The sequence below is a fragment of the Nasonia vitripennis genome, chromosome 1 (genome assembly GCF_009193385.2).
Source record: "Nasonia vitripennis strain AsymCx chromosome 1, Nvit_psr_1.1, whole genome shotgun sequence".
In the NCBI taxonomy this organism is placed as follows: Eukaryota; Metazoa; Arthropoda; class Insecta; order Hymenoptera; family Pteromalidae; genus Nasonia; species Nasonia vitripennis.
The window spans coordinates 26,937,244-26,954,896 of NC_045757.1; the positions used below are offsets into that span (position 1 = coordinate 26,937,244).

At 45.3% G+C, this 17,653-nt stretch overlaps 1 protein-coding gene across 18 annotated transcripts in view; it reads right to left on the reverse strand.

Moving 5' to 3' along the window:
- The window catches only part of LOC100119465 (polypyrimidine tract-binding protein 1), a 455,850-nt gene that overhangs the window by 71,179 nt on the left and 367,018 nt on the right, over window positions 1-17,653 (reverse strand). For all 18 annotated transcript variants that reach the window (XM_016988895.3, XM_031921112.2, XM_032595739.1 and 15 more), the window contains one exon: window positions 14,193-14,342. In XM_016988895.3, coding sequence (XP_016844384.1) covers window positions 14,193-14,342 — 150 coding nt within the window. The remainder of the gene's footprint in view (window positions 1-14,192; window positions 14,343-17,653) is intronic.

Consider the following 17,653-nt stretch of genomic DNA (forward strand, 5'->3'; position numbering starts at 1 on the left):
CGCGCACACGTAAATACGGGTATAGAAACGTCTCCACTCTCTCTTGAGGTGCTCGAGCCTTGCAAAAGTGATTTCAGACGTCGAGCGCCGACACGGCGGCGCGCAAGCTGCATAGTCGGGGGGGAGGGAATCTTGCCTCTCGAATCACACGCTCGAGAAGGCGAAGCGATCTGTCGGATTTTGAGGTTAGCTGAGGAGGACTCGAGCGCGTAATCCAATATACCCCGTAGGAGAGTGCAAATTTAATCGATCCCCCGCGCGCGCGCACTCCTTGAGTCTGTTGGTGCAAGCGAGCGACTCAAGCTATGGATCTATTAATCGCAAGAGGGAGAGAGGGAGGAGAGAGAGCGGAATGGCTTCTTCGTGAAATTCCCCGCCTATATACCCGACAATCTGCCCATTATCATCGGCGCGCGCTTCGCGTCAAAGCCACGTCAATGCGGATCCGCTTATTTAGCTCCGCCTGTGTGCCGAGCGCTAAAGCGAAATTCGATTTTTTCCGCGCTGAGAAACTCGAACGGAATATTTGTGGAAATCACGGTTGGCGTTGATAATATCGTTGATAAATTTCAAAACTTTTACACCGATACATCGATGTACAATGGTAATTAACGGTTAACGTGGCGCTGTTGTACTGATGAGAGGTTTAACGCAAAGTTAAGCCCACTGCGCGGCGAGTAAGTAAAGAAGAGTCATCCGGGCTTTCGCAGATGAAAAGACGATTGGGGCAAAACGTGCAGAGGGCGCTAAAGCAAATTTATTTGCCAGGCGACATCGTCGCCGGAGAGTTCGGTCGATTGAATTCGCCGACTCGGAGAGACCACCCGTGGGACTGAAGCCGGAAAACGAGGCTGACCGTTGTAAATTTCGCCCGATAGGAAGGAAGGACCCGCACCGAGGGAGAAACACTCCAACTATCGTAGGCGAGAACAAGCCAACAACAATCTCCAATGGGAATCGAAATATTATGCTTCGTCTTCTTTCGGTTAATTTTGATCAATGCACGCGAGAAATGCGATATTTTTTTTACGAAACACGAAATACGTTTTACTTTTACGACGCTGAGCCGTAAACACAGTACGCATTTCGCAAATGCTGTTTTTAAATTATAACGCTAAGCTTTCAAACATATTCAGAGCCGGCGGGCATGTACGCGTCTCTCTTTTACACGGTAAATTGATATTCACGTCACGAATCATCGGGGAGATAGCCGCGTTCATTTGCTGTTTACATTTGCAAATGGCACGTAATATACCTGGGAAAATATAATCAACGCGGCGGAAAAATATCACGTACGTCCGACTAAAGCCCGAGCAAGACTACTGAACAATTTCCGCAGCCGCATCTCCCGGAAACTCCTTGTCGCGTCTTCATTATCCTGCACGTCATCGCGAAACAAACTCTAAAACAGATAATCCTGTGGGCACAGCCACCCTGTTCGAGGGGGAAGAATCCGCCGGGCTAGTAGTTATGCATATGCATGTGCCTGGATTGTAAACTGACCCTCGGCCTCTTTTTCGGACGACGCGAGCGAGCGTCGACCCTTGCTTTTTCCATGCGGGCTTGACGTTAACGCAAGCGCAAGTACGCGAGTTCTTCTTCTTTTTAATCTATTTGGACGAATCTTTTTCGGCGAGGCGGCGAATTGACGCATGCAAATTGAGTGAGGAGAGTGCGAAAAAATTCGTCGACTCTACAGCATACACGGACGGCCGAACCGGATGTAAATGGAAGTCTTGGCTCTATTCGAGAGAGAGATTCACACTATTCTACACGGCACAAAGCGGGCAGCGACACAAATATTCCTACAGCGAATAAAGCGAAAGCGCAACTCGTCGATGAAGCGGTAGTAGCCTCTCCTCACCACACACACATACAAACACACTCGGTTACATACTGCGGGCTGCGCGGATTGTTTTCAATCGCTTTTCTCCTCCGAGCATCTCGAAAGCTCGCAATTCTCCTCTCGGGGCGCACACAGTCGCGTTGCACAAAGCCCCCGGGCGTATACGTATAAAACGGCCGCGAAACGGCAGAACGGTTATCGTGAATGCGAACGGAAAGAGTAGAGCGGACTCGAGCTGCAGAAAGCGGGAGAAAAAAAGGAGCTGGAACGAGAGGAAGAGGGGAGCAGGTATTAAATGTAGCCGTGCGTGGTCGAGGGGATCTTGAGTAGTTTTCATTGCGTCTTTCTTGCTCTATCGCTTTTCTCTTTCCCTCGCATGATGCAATGTTACATACGCTCTTTCGATTTCTCTCGATGCTTGTGGCGCTGGGGTCTCTGCTAATGACGTTCTTTCCGGCGAGTGCGTGTGTATACGAAAAAAAGAAGGACACAGCCATTCTCTCCGAGCTTTCTGTGATTCCAATTACACTCTCTTCTAGCTCTGTGCGCGTTATAAAACCCCGCGCGATGTTTCAAAGGAAATAAATCCTCGTATTTCGTTGTTTTTGCATCATCGCGCGGAAGCGCACCGTTTAGATCGTCGCTTTTATCCCCCGGGTTTTTTATTCCGCTGTATTCCGTGCGCGCCAACAGCGGCGGATATAACCTCAGCAGCAGCGACGGACTCGAGCAATTAAAAGACCGAATTATCGTTGGAATAATAAGTTGGGGTGGGGGGCAGGAGACTGGCTGGAAATATAATGCGGGAAGTGTAGGGGAAGATTCGCTTCGTGAAAGTTTTGTATTCAATTTACATGTACAGCTTCCTCATTAAATTTCGACCGTTCCATCCGGTTAAAGAGTGCCGCGCGGAAAGCCGAGGCGGTCGAATATTCACGCGCAATTTTGAAGATGTAAAATGCTCAAAACGATCTTAAAGTCTGATTGTTCAAATGAATGCATACATCGGTATGAAGAGAACTTTGTTGGGGTTTTGTGAAAAGCAGTTTAAGAAAAGACTGCGCGAAAGCGTGCGTATAATATTTGTTGAATCTTTGTCGAATCGTCCCCAAAGAGATACAAAAATCCGCGCAACCAAATATCGCAATCAAATGTAAAGCGCGCATATGAAACTTGCACCAAAGCTCATAAATACTTTGAACTTGAATGAACCTTCAGTCACTTAGTCGGTTTAAAACGGCAATACACCGATAGTGGTGTCGTTGAATGACAAATATAAGCTGTGATATAACTTGTAAAAAAATGTGATAAACCATCCAGTATTGTACCTTGTAATTGTATTGTATATTGTATTGACTTTATAGATTAGCGAAAATGAAATTTATTTGCACTTATTATCGTCACGTCGTGTGAAAAATCTGTGATATGACAAAGCATAATATATTTGTGATATGTATTTTTTTTGACTAGTGCAAAATAAATCTATAATAATAATAAAATAATAGTGTTAATGATTCGAGATACAGCAGCAGTACAGCGCGGATTCGCGGAAACAAGCCTCTGCCATTGAAACGACTCGTCAGAGACCAACAGCGACGACAAGTCTGCTTCATTGAACGGTTTTCGTTGCAACTACAGTCAAGCTCCGTAATGACGCGTGTCGCAAAGCTCCAAATTGTCTACGATCATTGTTTTGCATCACGTGTTTTCCTGGATTTAAGCTACGGCTTTATTTTTTTTTTACATAGGCAGTGGCGTGGAAACTTGCGAGACAAAACGAAGTTGGAATTGAGAGACAAGTGCTGGGCAAAATTGACTGAGCACGCTGAACACCTTTGTGTAATCTCCAAATGTTGGGAAAAATTAGGAAACTATTTTAATCTTACCGCACACCATACGAATCCATTATTGCATAAATCGTCGAAGAAGTATTGTCACGAGACTCACCTGAAACATAAAAGAAAACAAAATCATGAATAAGCTATTACGTGATATCAAATCCAAATCGTCAACAACCCAACTCTCGCAGCGCAATAAATTCTTTTCGCTTCCTCAGCCGCGTACATAATTACCCCGCTATCATCCCGCGATCCTTGTTAACTTTCCGTGCGACATCCCAGCAAGTACCAGAGCAGTAGACGATATAGAGCTTCGCTTATACGACGCAGCTCGTAACTGCCGCGCTCGCGAGCAGCGGCGCGCGACACGTCGCTCGATCGCGTCGAGCGTAAATATCCGCGACGCACGTACTGCGAGCGAACCCGGGTAATTGGCACGTACCGGTGGAATCGGTGCGGTATAAGTCTCTGCGCTTTCGAGAGAGAGAGAGGGAGCACGTTACGGACAAAAAATCTCCGAGTTAAGCTTGTTTAAAAGGAATTTTTCGTAGTTCTCGGTAAATTGCACTGTTTGCTCTCTGGTTGCTCGAGTAATTAGCGAGAGTGTGTCTCTGCGAGCTTTCTTTCTAGACAAAATTGAATCGGGATTACATAATATGCTGGACGGTAGCGTAATGGTTTAGCGAACCTCGATTGAATTTCGTAATAAATATGGCCCGCTGTTCCAGACGTCTCACTTCTTTCAGGCTCTTGTACACCGCTGTGTTTCTCTCTTCCTCTTCAGAGGGAAGACGAAGCCAGAGGAGAAGGAAAAGAAGGAAGCACAGCGCGCAGGGATCTGTAAAGGAGCTTTCGAGTCCGCTCGGCGATTCGCTGAGCTTTGAAGGAGAAGGCGAGTCGCGCGCACATGTGCACGAGTGGCCTAATTGAGCTGCGCTACGGCAGCCTTCAAGCTTCCTCTCTTAATGCTTTTTTAACTCGAAAATTGCGCGGCGTCACAGATGCGGAATCAAAAGCTTTCACGGGCATCGCCCGTCAAAGGATCATGGGCGGTGGACATTGAGGGCTGCACGCTTGCTTATGCCTGCAGGAGGATCGTTATGCAAGCTTCACTTTGATAATGCGGCTATTGTTGAAATCTTTTCTCTCCGCGTCATCGTGTTCATTGTTAAAATCGTTTTATAATCTATTTAGCATAGAATTTTTACAGATTTTCAACTGTTAAAAAAGCAGAATCACGAATATGTCAAAGGCTGATTTGCTGAAAGTAATTAGTAACTGTTTGTTAACGAAAGATCAAAAACTCTCCGCGTGGCGTAAAGCGAATATACACAGGCGGTGCAGAGCACAGCGCAGTATACAGTGAATAGAGGCCGTTAAACACTATCGCAAAAGCCCTCAGTAGCTTTACACTTAAATACCTCCGGCGGCCAAAGTTGGCCATGGATAACAAGTGTTTAGAGCGCTCGATTTTAATTAATTAGTTAATTAATTAATTTACCGCGCCCGCGCTCGCTCAAACGAGAAGCGTCCGTCCGTGCTTTATATACAGCCGGGGCTAAATTCGCTTGAGCTGGTGGTCGTGTGGTAATTTAGCCGAAGCTTCTCTCTCTCCCTCACTCTCGTGAACTCGTCTGTTTAAAAGAGGAACGACAGAATCAGCACTTTTTGATTCTTTATGAAAATTCCAATATTATTTCATTCTAATTTAAGGATCGAGTTTTTCAGAAAGCTGGAATTCTAAATTCATCGCGGCTTTCGTTAAATCGGGATATTCTCCTTCGCGATAATTTCAACGAATATATATCATAACATTTTTACTCTGGAATTCAAAAGCGCAGTGCTCTGCTGCAGCTAAGGAAAATTGATGTTTGAAAATTTTTAAATCATTTCATTTTATAATTTATACAGAAATAGGAAGACTGATGTTTCAAAATTAAAGTTTCGTATTCTTCTGACATGCGCCGTACAATATGTAATATAGGAACAGTGGAACCGCACTAAAAATACTTGGTAAACCGCAGCTATTTTTTCCTCGGCTGTTATTTTACCCGCAGAAACGTTAAAAGTATGCATCGAAGTAGCGGAGAAGAGAACTCCATACGCGAACCCACAGGAAAAGAGAAGCTCGAAGAACTGTAAAAGCCGGAGGCGATAGGCCGTGATGGAGTGGCAGTACAGCGAGCGAGAGACTGCCACGTGACGCGCGCGAGCGCCGGCAATATTAATATTTTAAATTCAATTTAAATTCAATTAAACTTTCACTCCCGCCGACTCTACCGCCAGATATACACACAGCTCACGAAAATTTCGCCGATGAAAGTTCGCGGCCGCGCGCGATTGTTACATTTCGATCCCAAAGTATTGTGCATCGCTTTCAGTCAAACTCTGCCTGTGTCTTCTTTTTTCGGTGTATACAATCTGTGGAGCGGACATTCGGTCCTCCTCCCGTCGTCGTCGTCGTCGCACAGCCTTGTATAGATTTTAGTGTTCGCCGAACGGATTTAATCTTTCCGCGGACTGCCGAGCAGTACTCGATGCTATATACACGAGTGGAATAGCGAGGAGCCTGGGCGCACTTGATGCAACTCATTTCATGTAGTTACGGAACTTGGCACGCCAAGTTTATGCTCTGCCGTCCGACGAGTGTACGTTTATCGCTTCTCTCGTCTTGACGTTTACGATTTCGACGCTACTGCTGTGCCGCCGCCTCACGCTGCTCTCCTATATATGATCTGCTACTGCTGCATTTTTTCTCTTGGTTTCATCCTAAGGGTTATTAGATTCCGCGCAAGGCCCGCTATAGTAAATCATGCCGGGCGGAGGTAACGTATTGGTGCGATTCGAGCGAAAGTGAATCGCTCCTCTTGTGCTTCCAATGAAAAAATCACAAACGATGAAATCTCCGATGAAAGTAAAATGTAAACAAGGCCTCTCGCGCTCATATCAACCAACACGTTTCCACCGGCAGCTGGAAAAATCATTAAAATGTAAATCCACGACGACAGTGCACGCGGCAACTTTTTATCGCCGTCGACGAAACGCGCTGCGAGTGCATACATACATTATGACATCGAAATGCGTCACTGCACGAAGGCGTAAAATCTTCAGACTCGATCTATCGATTGCGCGACTCGCGTGCCGCTCGGCCGTTACTTAAATATGGACTCCTCCTTCTCTTTCCGCGGTGTGCTTTCCTTGCGGGGGGATATAACGCGCGGGATATTTTCGAGCTTCCGAGAAATCGCGCGGAGGCGTGAAATGACGCGCTCGCTCGCGGAAGTGCTGAAGATTAAATTCGATTTTATTGCTATCTGATGGGCGAGAGGCTCGTGTAAATTCATGCTTTACTGTTGTGCATAGCTGATGTAGACAGTATAACAGACGCGTCGACTGACCCATTTCGACGTATACTACTCAAAAGCTCACACTGACGGTAAAAGCGCAGCACCGAAAAATTCTCTTTCTCAGAAACGAAAAAAAAGGGCAAAGAAGATAAAAGCCGTACATGCCGCGCAGCTTTTTAACGCGAATAGCACGAGTACCGGCGCCGTATCTTTTTCAGCGAGTGTAGCGCGCCATTCCTCGGCTTGTCCCTAATGGCCGACGCGATTTCTTTATTCGAACGTATAAAGGTCTTCTTACATTTGATTACGAGAGGCGAGCAGCACGGCGGTGATAGAGAGAACTCTAGCCTGCATTCCGCGGGCGCGCGTTAAAAAATCTCGGGGGACTTTACGACGTGTCACGCAGCCCTGGACATACGTCGTCGTCGTCGTGGAGCTTGACGACGAGTTTTCGCTTCGTTTGCCACCCCCTCTCAACTAGAGGAGGAGCACTGGCGCCGTTTACGTGCCGTGACGTGCGCCCTGGGAATGCGCCCCTACACGCCGACTCCTTTTTTGCGATTTGCGCTCTCTTTATCTCTCCGCTGTATGCGACGACTCAACAACGACAGCGGTTTTATTTTTAGCGACGCTGGGGCTTTTATGCATATTACGCCGTTTGAATACAGCGAGTCGATTGGTGAGCTTGTGGGTGCCGTTAATTTTCCTTCACGGTGAAATTTATTTACTTTTGTGTACGATATTACGTCAGGTGGCTATACTATTATGAACTCTCGTCTCACCACTCGTAGTAAACTCGAGAACGCGATGCCCTTCAGCGCACCCGGAACAATAACTAAAATTCTCAGGCGCAAAGCAAACAAAATGTTTCCAAGCGTCCATTAGTCGAGAATAGAGAAGACACTTCGAAGACGATTAGCACAGGGCCGCTCTTCGCGCACGCAACAAGCGAGTTCTCGCACTGAGCAACACGCAGCCACCGCAGAGTGCGGCTAAACAGACGGTTAAACTGCGCCGCGGCTCTCCTCTCTCTCATCCTCCTGTGCACACAGACACCTACACCGACGGCGCATCTATTCACGGAAACGCGAGTTTCCCTCTCCAAGAGCTGACGGCATGGTCATCCCCCGCGGGCATCGCGTATTTGCTTTGATTTGCCAAGTTTCCGGTAAGTTAGTTACGCGAGCGCGATTACAAGGCTCTAGCGCCGCTGGGCTATCCTCCTCTCCAGAATTATGAATGTATATACAAGGCCGCGCTCTTGCTGTATCGTGATGCTGCCGTTGCGGGGAGAAACTTTGCATTGTGCGAACAGGTAAGCTCAAAGACGAGCAGAGAAAGAGAGAGAGTTGTATGTGTAGAGTTACTTCTCAAACAATCTATCGGACAAGTTTGCACGAGCGCGCGAGTTTTTACCGCTGAGGGCGCTTTAAGAAGCTGCTTATTATCAAATTAGCCTTTGTTGAAAAAAAAGTGCGCGCGAGGGTGAAAGATGGTAGGGGAGAAGTTTCTTTGAGGGTTATTATATTGGACTGCGCGAGGCTTCTTTTTTTAGGGTTGAAATTTAGTAGTGGGTTTTATGAGATCATGATTAGTTCACGGTGACTTGCAACCTCGCACGCATTATTCCCTCTATGTAAATTTGAAGAAACGGTGTGTGTACACGTGCAGGAGCAAGTGTTAATTCAATGAAACGCGAAACTCGTTAAATCCACACTGATCAGATAGCTATCTGCGGTGGGGGGGGCGGTAAAAATTCCATTTTTTACTACAACTCCGTCATCCTCGTGGACTCGGAAAGGAGCTTAGTCACGATCGTCGAGTTTATATTTCGTCACGGCGACGGACGGTGTGAGCACCACAAAAGCCATGCGACGAGAAACTGGAGCGTGAAATTCGCGCGGACGACTGGTAGAGCAGAGCTCTGGGGGGGGGGGGGGGGGGGGGTAGGCCATTCGTTAGGCCAAAGTAATTAATGAACGTTTGAATTAGTAAATAAATCAATGACATTAATGGATAATCGAGCAATCGTCGTCCTGTCTAAACAGGGAAATGCCGGCTGTTTTATGGTCGACAGCAGCCCGACGCGCGCGCGGTGTTCGATTTAATCACTATCAACGTATTTTAGAATTCGAATCTAATACACTATACGCGCGACATATCGACGAATTGCTCCCATAATATACAGGGAATGCATTAGTTCGAATGAGCGACTTCCATATAATGATTAAACGTTATTAGCACTCGAAGCATCATACGGAACTCGTGTGTATTTATTAGTTCTATCGATCGACAAGATGTATTAATAATGTTCTCGTCTCTATCAGTACGCTCTCCTTTCGTCTATTTATACAATCGACGCAATCAACATTTTCACTTAACCCACTTTCCGCGAGCAAGCCGAATTCGCGCGCATACAGTTCCGACAAGCGCTCGAATCCCTCAAAAACGAAAATAAATCGAAATTGCCCAGCAGCGCCCTCTGAATTCGCAATCACGCAATCACGCGCACGCCACGCTCGTGTACGTTTGATTTTTCAAAAATTACAAAGCGAAAACCGGGGACAGCTCTCGCGCGCAAAGCCCCGCGCGCCATTAACAATAATTACGAATTTCAAAAGTGCCCGCTTAACGCGCGCGCGGCAATCGGTGCGTCCTCCCTAAACACTTGAGCTGCGGTTTCGCTTGGGCCATCATTTAATAAGCTGGACTTTTCGCCGAATAGCAACGATCGCGCGCGCGGTGTAATTATTTATCGGGATTTCTCTGCCGGAGCGTAAATCGATTGGGGGCAGTTTTGAAACGAGCGCGCTAATGCGCGCGTGATTTGCGGGACTAAAGTGTCTTCCGCGAAGGCCCGGGAGCGTTATTTTAATCCCGGCCAGGCGGTCGCTCTGGGGTACGCCGAGTTTATCGCACGCACGCGGTCGACTTAATGAATGCGTTCGAGGTGTATACTGGTTTAGAGCCGTGATTGCCGGCTATTGCATACGGGGCGTGAGTATGTTTATACGTACACAGTGTGTAGAGTGGAAAGTCGTTTGCGATAAGAATTTTCGGAGATGGATTTTTCGTTGATTGCTTCTTCGTTCAGTGCTGTAGAGACGTTTCTAATATTTTCAACAGGATCTTACTAACCGTGTCAAATAAGGACATATTGGCATATTCCTCTTGCACGTCAGCACAATATTTCTTGCATTATGTTTGTTCATTTCCAGAAAATCGCATATTCCTTTTCATGCCACATCGAGGTGAATCATCAGCCCTTTTGAAATTCGAACCGACAAGAACGATATGCGTATACAAAAGCCGTGTACATACAACACAATAAGAACGAAACGGTTGATATTCGCAATGGCAATGGAGGTGCGCTAATTTTCCGAAAATCCCGCGGCCGTTTGATCTCCCGTCCAGCTCTGTCGGGTTAATCCGGACAGCCAAGCCAGGCTACTCGCGCGTCACTGACGCGACGGCTGAACTATACGGGGGAATACCGGCTATATACGCACAGCTGTGCGTGTGCTGCTGCTGCTGCTACTGCTGTACAGCTTCAGTGGATGTAAAGTTGCTGCCCATTACGCAGAGTGCCCCCAGCCGGCCGGAGTAAACACAGATATGTGTGAGGGCTTGTTTTTGTAAATGGTTATGCCAGACAGCGCCGTAGTTTACCCTGGATATATTGAATCTATCTCTTTTTTTATTCGATTTTTTAGCCATTGAAGTGAGACAAACTGCAAGTATTTAAAGTTCGACATGAGCGTCTTAAATGTGCAATTGAACCTAATGCCACACGAGCTACAAAAAATCGTTACATCTGAATTAAATATAAGCAGATACAACAATTAGCGAAGATATAAAGAGGAAAATAGATTCATCCGCGTCGGTGCGGGGCAAGGCGAACAATAGTCCGCGGCTTTAGGAAGAGGATTAAATTCGGGCATCGAGTGTTCATCACGGCGTCGGCGTCGGCGGCTCCGCGCAGCAGAGTATTTGAATAACTTGTAAATCCCTTCCAATACGCATTTGATGCCCGGCTGGCTATTTCCCTTAGCTTCCTTTTCTCTGCATGTGTGCGTGTGTGCTGTGTCTTTGGCACGCTTTGCCTTCGTCTTTTTTTTTTGCTTCCTCCTAGAGGAAGCTTTGTAATAGTAAAATTTTGAGTTTCGTCAAAACTTCTAGAAAATATTTTTTGGTGTGTTAGAAGTTCAAATCAGGTGTTTTTAGAAAATGTCCGTATGGATGTGTGTGTGTGTGTGTGTGTGTGTGTGTGTGGATGTGTGTGTATGTATACCGTAATATTTCTGGAACTACTCCGTCAATATCATTAAAATTTGACATGCATGTATATTTTTGAATTCTGAATTCGGGAAAAACATTTATTTTTTATTTTTCTAACTATTTTTTTATGGCCAATTTTTCATTTTTGAAAAACACTATTTTGCGTTTTTTTCAATCATCCCATCGTTACAAACAATTCAGCTAATATGAATTTGAAAGAGAATAAAATTACCTACGTTTCCCAGTTTGGTCCTCGGGATCGACCGCTTTGTTCGGCAGATAAAATGAAAAAGGTGATTTTCTTTTTAAATTCATATCTCTGAAACTAAACATCATAACCTCACGAAATAAATCATGTCGATGGATCACTTGTCAAACTATACCCCATTAAAATTTCAAGTTATTTGACTACTTATTTTTTCAGTAAAAAATCGAAAACTGGAAAAAATGAGTTTTTTTGTGCCTCGATTACGGAAGTAAAAAGGCTTTATTGCACTTGAGATTTTGGAAAAAAAGTAAATATTTTATGGGTCTTGGCTAAGTTCATTGCGCAGCTTTCAAACCCCTATGGTTCTTAAGATATCAAGGTTTCAATTTTTTTTTCAAAATTTTTCGATTCCTTATATCTCTAAAACAATGCAGTCACATGCTTCAAAATTTTATTTGCTGTTTTGCTTAAAACTTTTTCTTCCTCTTATAGGGGTGTCATGCAACATGTTTTGAGAGTAGAATTATACTGCACAATATATATTTGTTTTTTTATAGTAAAATTATACGTAAGTTTTTTTAAATTACAATCTTATTCTCTTAATACGATAACTTTATTTTTACAGAGTTATCCTTTTATCAATCTCTTCTTTTTCGCGATTTTGAGAGATTTTGATCGGATTTTTCTGATTATTATATATCTTTTGCTATAAGAAAATTGCTCCTACAGCAAAATAATTAAGCTTTGAAATATTTAAAATAGCATTCACATACTGTATTTTAAAACAATATTTTATTTATTGGAACAATAAATTTCGTTGGAGGAAGCTACGTGCCAATGTATTGGCAGCGGTTTTTTTTTTCGTAGGTGTGCATCAAATCCTGCCCATTATAAATAAATGATCCTGAGCGTTTGCACGAAATGATCGCGTGTCAGCAAGCTGCGAGGCTAACCAAATGTCGAACCATGCCCCATACCAATAGTATCATCTCTCAGTTGCAGTTGTAGCATGAGCGACCCTAACAGTAGGTCTTTTATCAGATAGTTTTGTCAAAGGTGGCACACTACTATATCTAGACTTGATGAGCAGACAACGATATGGGAAAATAGTTTAGTGCCGATGCGCCACCTGTCGGCGTTAGCCAGTGACTAGAGAGCTGGAAATTTCAAGATTCAAGCAGTCGGAAAGATTTGATACAAACATGAATATGCCAAGATTACTCGTCTCTTAAAAAGAAAAAGTTTTACCAATAAAATAGTAGCGATTGTATTTTATTTATTCAGGCAGCTATATTTCATTAGATTTTCACTGCAGTCTTTTTTAATGCTTCTTTGCCATACTAATTTATTCGTGATTCTCCACAGATCACGGAAACAGGGTATAGAGCTCGAGACTTGCGCGCAAATATAAATTCAGTCCACGGGACGTGCAGACAAAAAGCCTCGCTACCGGTGCGCGCGATAGCTTTTAGCCACGAGATATTCATTAATTGAGAAAAATCGACTTTCCCTCATTGGCGTATTCGAATCAATGAATATCTCACGGCTCGATACGTAGAGCGTAAAGAGAACGAGCGAAAAATTTCCTTCCGCGGTGATAATTGGAAAAAAAGTTGCTGAAAATAATCTACCGTGTTAACTAAATAACGAAGCATAGGCAACGGCTGAAACAAGCTCGTTTGCTTTTTACTCCACGTTGTTTTATCGACGAGAAACGCCTGAGGTGAACGACTTCGTTCATAATTTTTCACGAGGTGTGCAGATTTATTTTTGCTTCGAATTGCTTTCAATAATCATCAGATGGTGATCGAATAATTGCATTGAATGCTGAAAGTGGCTTTTTTCGAATTTTATGGTTGAAAGAAAATTTGATCGAATGCGGAGTTTTTTTTTTGTAGTCTGCAAAATTCAAAAATTCACTGTCAACTGTCTAGACGTATCCTCTATCGCGAGTAGTTAATTAATTCGGATAAATATTTCTTTTCAAAAAATCGATCATAAAATACGCGATCGTCAAAAGATCATCCCTGAAAGAGCCATCAGTAATCGAGCAACGACTGCACGTGCGCGCTTCTCTCTCTCCAGAAATTCCAGAGCCACCAGTGCTGCTGCAACAAGTCGAGAATCCACACAATCCCGAGATGTTGTTTCAGGTTAGCCCCTCACTCTACGCAGACAGACAGGCAGAGGCGAACGGCAGCGCGGGGGGTTAAGTTAGATTACGCTGAGCGACCGGAGCGCGCGAGAGCGAGAGAGGAAAGATAATGAACAATCGACCGGGCGCGAGGCGTTCAACCCTTTGTTTCCAGATAATAGATAAACGGTGATCGTCGATTCGATTGTTTCTGCTGTTGCACGCTCGGCGAGCCGCACGAGTAGCGAGCTCTCTCCCTCGCGCTCTTTCTCTCTCTCTCTCTCTCTCTCTCTCTCTCTCTCTCTCTCTCTCTCTCTCTCTCTCTCTCTCTCTCTCTTCACGAGCGCGTGATTCCATTCGGAATATGCAGCGCATCTCGCTTCACGACGTTTATGACTCGACGCTTTGCTCTATTTTTTTCATCGATGGAATACCTGCGCTTTTATAACGTTATTGTGTTCGTTCGTTAGTCCGTCGAGAGTAATTTACTCATGCTAGTTTGGACATTGTTCGAAGGTTTGTAATTTAAATAATGTCTTACCTGATTTTTGCCTTTGAGGACGAGTACGTTGGTGACGCGACCGAAGGGCATGCCCAGGTGAATGATCTCACCTTCGGACACCTCGTTGGGGATGTTTCTGATGTGTATGACTCGAGAAGGTTTGCCATTTTGACTCTTGTCGAGTTTCGCCTGAAACAAAAGCAAAGATAATTTCGTTAAAACTCCGTCAACTATCTCATGCAAGAAAAAAACATTTAAAACTCGCTACATAAATCCCACGAGAAGTTCATTAGCTCTTCAAAGTTCCGGCCTATTAAATTTGCCCTTCCTGTACGTCGCAGAAAAGAAAGAAAGAGAGAGAGAGAGAGAGAGAGAGAGAGGGAGAGAGAGAGAGAGCACACTGCACCGAAGAAGCCTCGGAGCTCCGCCCGGCCAATAAAAAGCAGGGAACTCGCTCTCCCTGACTGAGAGCTCGAGGGCACGGGCCTCACAATACCTCTCGTGCATATATCGCTGGCACACGGGGGAAGCGCTGGCGAAAACTTAGCTCACGAAAATTGGTACTCAAATACGGACCGACGGCGGCAGCGAGGAATTCCGCCTCGACGATACTGCGCGACTAGTAGGTAGTAGGAGGAGAGAAAAAAAGAAGAAGAGGAAGACGCTGCCTCCGCATTTCAATGGAAGCCCGTTGTGCGACGCCCGAGGCTGAGTTTTCAATCACAGCTTAATCTACTCGCGCTCGCGTCCTCTTTTCCTCTCTTTGCTCCCGCGATATCCCCTTAAAATCCACTTGCTCCGCCCGCGCATACATGCACACACTCACTTATACGCCTCGCTAAGCCGGAGCGAGGCCTATGGCTTATCCAGTGCGCGACAGAGGAGACTCTCTAAAAAAAAAACGCTTTTGAGGTTTAGTCGGTCTAACTGATCGGAAAACGCAATTACTGCTGAGATAAGGAGGGAGAGAGATATTGGTATTAAACCCGACGGGAAGCATCGCTGCCTATAATGCGCGGAACGTCACGCGGGGATGAGGTGACGCAATCGCTCGTCGCGTTTCTTTATCGAGCGAGGTGAATCTTATTCTGAAAATTTTCAAGAGGGGCGAATTCGGTGGTTTACTCTACGTGTTATTATTTTTGAAACGTATAACAAGTTCATATTTTTGGAAGGAAAAGTCGATGAAAGAGAATGTAAAATAGAGGAGGGTTAAAAAATTCAGCAAACTAAGCTGGACGTCGTTTTGAAAAGGGATTTTTCAAAAACGCTGAAAGAGCATTGAAATACACAGCGTAAGGAAATTTTCAAAGTTTTTACCCTCAGGAAATAAAGCTCGCGGGGAAAAGGTTTTCACTGGGAGCTCGAGGACTCTCTCGCGGGCTGTGTACACACGAAACTGCGTGTTATGAATTCACTATGAGCTCGGAATATTGTGTTGATATTTACTAAAATACTCGGCATACGCCGAGGAGAAATATACAAAGCGACGCTGGCACAGTCGAATAACATTTAAGATATAACGATTTTGAACCATTCGACAGTTTTTAACAATATTTATTCTTGAAGAAGAAAATGTGTAAAAAAACCCATAGAAATCAATACCCATCTACGCACTTAATAACGCAATCAACCCCCTACTTTTTCACGCTAGAAAGCTCGACGCTCTTGAAACAAACACACTCCATCGGTGAAGGCAAAAGTTCGGAAGATTAAAAATCGCTTAGCCTCCGAACGCGTGTATACATATAGAGTAAGGAGAAAAGATGAGAGCCGAGAGGGGGGACAGGTGGCGCGCACTTAGAGCGCTGCTCGCTCGCATAAAAGAACGCGAGCTTTCTGCGAAAAGAGAAAAACAAACAGTTTGGAAAGCTCTCTTTCTCGCAGCATTGAAAAGCTCGCCGTTTGATTGGCCGCCATTGTCTCGGCGATCGGAAAGCGGGTCGTCGCTTGTCGGCGCGCTACGGATCTTGATAAATTGTAGCTGCATCGCACGCACGTGTGCGGAGGAGGATAGTTACGCGTATGTGGATATTAGGATGTATATCGGAAGCTTGAAGGCGATGTGGATAGAGTCTTGAAGCTATTATACCGAAGATCGCACGATTACCGGTAAACCGATCAATTGTTTGTACAAAGTCAGACGCATGGAATAACGCGAAGCCTCCGCCGTATGGTCTAAATGATCCTTGCGCTAATACACATACGTGTGTACACACGTATCAACGAGTGGAAGCATTGCAGAGGAGGAGGCGCGGTTTCGTTTGGAAGCTCGGATTCACGACCGCAGCCGCCAGCTTTTGCGAAAACCAGCCTGACGCCGCGCAAACGTTGATTTAAGCGTTAAATGGGTAAACACCAGCGGCACTTTATTGACGTTGGTTTTCAAAGCTGAATCTAGGCCATTTACTAATTAACACGTTTACTTTTTTTACAAAGCTCGCATAAAAGAGGAACAATCAAGCACTTGAGCAAGCAATTAAAAATTGAACGAGTAATGCAGCTTGCACGATCCTTCCCAGTGTTTTAAAAAATATTTTCGAGTGCACTTTTGAAGTCTTCACGATGACTACAACGATAAAATAACCAACGAAACCTGTTTGCCCGACCATATCAACAAAATAATAACAATAATGGCCCCCATACGCAGCTAAATACGTGTCCATTATACGCTCAATGATTTATATGCGCATCGAATTTTCAATAAATTCAAAGCCGCCGCCGGCAGCGAACCGGCAGTGTGCGCGCGCGAGAATCTTTTTATCAATCCATCGCATTACAAGGCCATCAATCACTCCGCGCTTGGCCCTCTCTCTCTCGGGGGGAAAGTCCGCGACGACAAAAGCTCGAGAGCATCGTACCAGCAACAGCTAGTCATGGTCAAGCGCAGAAGAAGAAGACGACGACGTCGAGGAGAGAAGGAAGAAGAAGCAGCAGCATCACACCCCATCGAGAGGACAACGCTGCGGCGATCTCCAAAGTAGTCATTGTTGCCTCAGGAGATGCCTTTTCATCTTTCTTTCTAGAGGCCCCGGGCAACATCACGTTTTCCACTCCAGGGGATTAAAAGGGACAACGGGCCAGCGCAGCAGCCTCCAGAGATCGACGCGTCCGCTGCTCCTTCGCAAACCCCGAGGACATCGGGGGGCGAGGTGTGGTGCCGCGTCCCGAAGATTTATAGGGGGTAGTTTCGTAATAGAATGGAGCGAGCGCGCCTGCTACCGAGCGAATTTTAAAAATCCAACGAGCCCGCGACCGTCACGTACGAGGGAAGCGTGTGTGTGCGATGCTGTACGTTTTGAGCTTTTTCTAAGTGATGCTCCCATCTTCCGTATTCGCTGTTGGGGAAATTCTTGGGTATACACGCGGACGACGTGCGCTGTTTGCGTTTACACTCGACGAGGATTCGATCTTGTCAATGTTGATAATACACGCGGAGAGAGCGGTATAGAGACGAAGCGATATATTTATAATCGTACGAGTATATTTCCACGCAACGC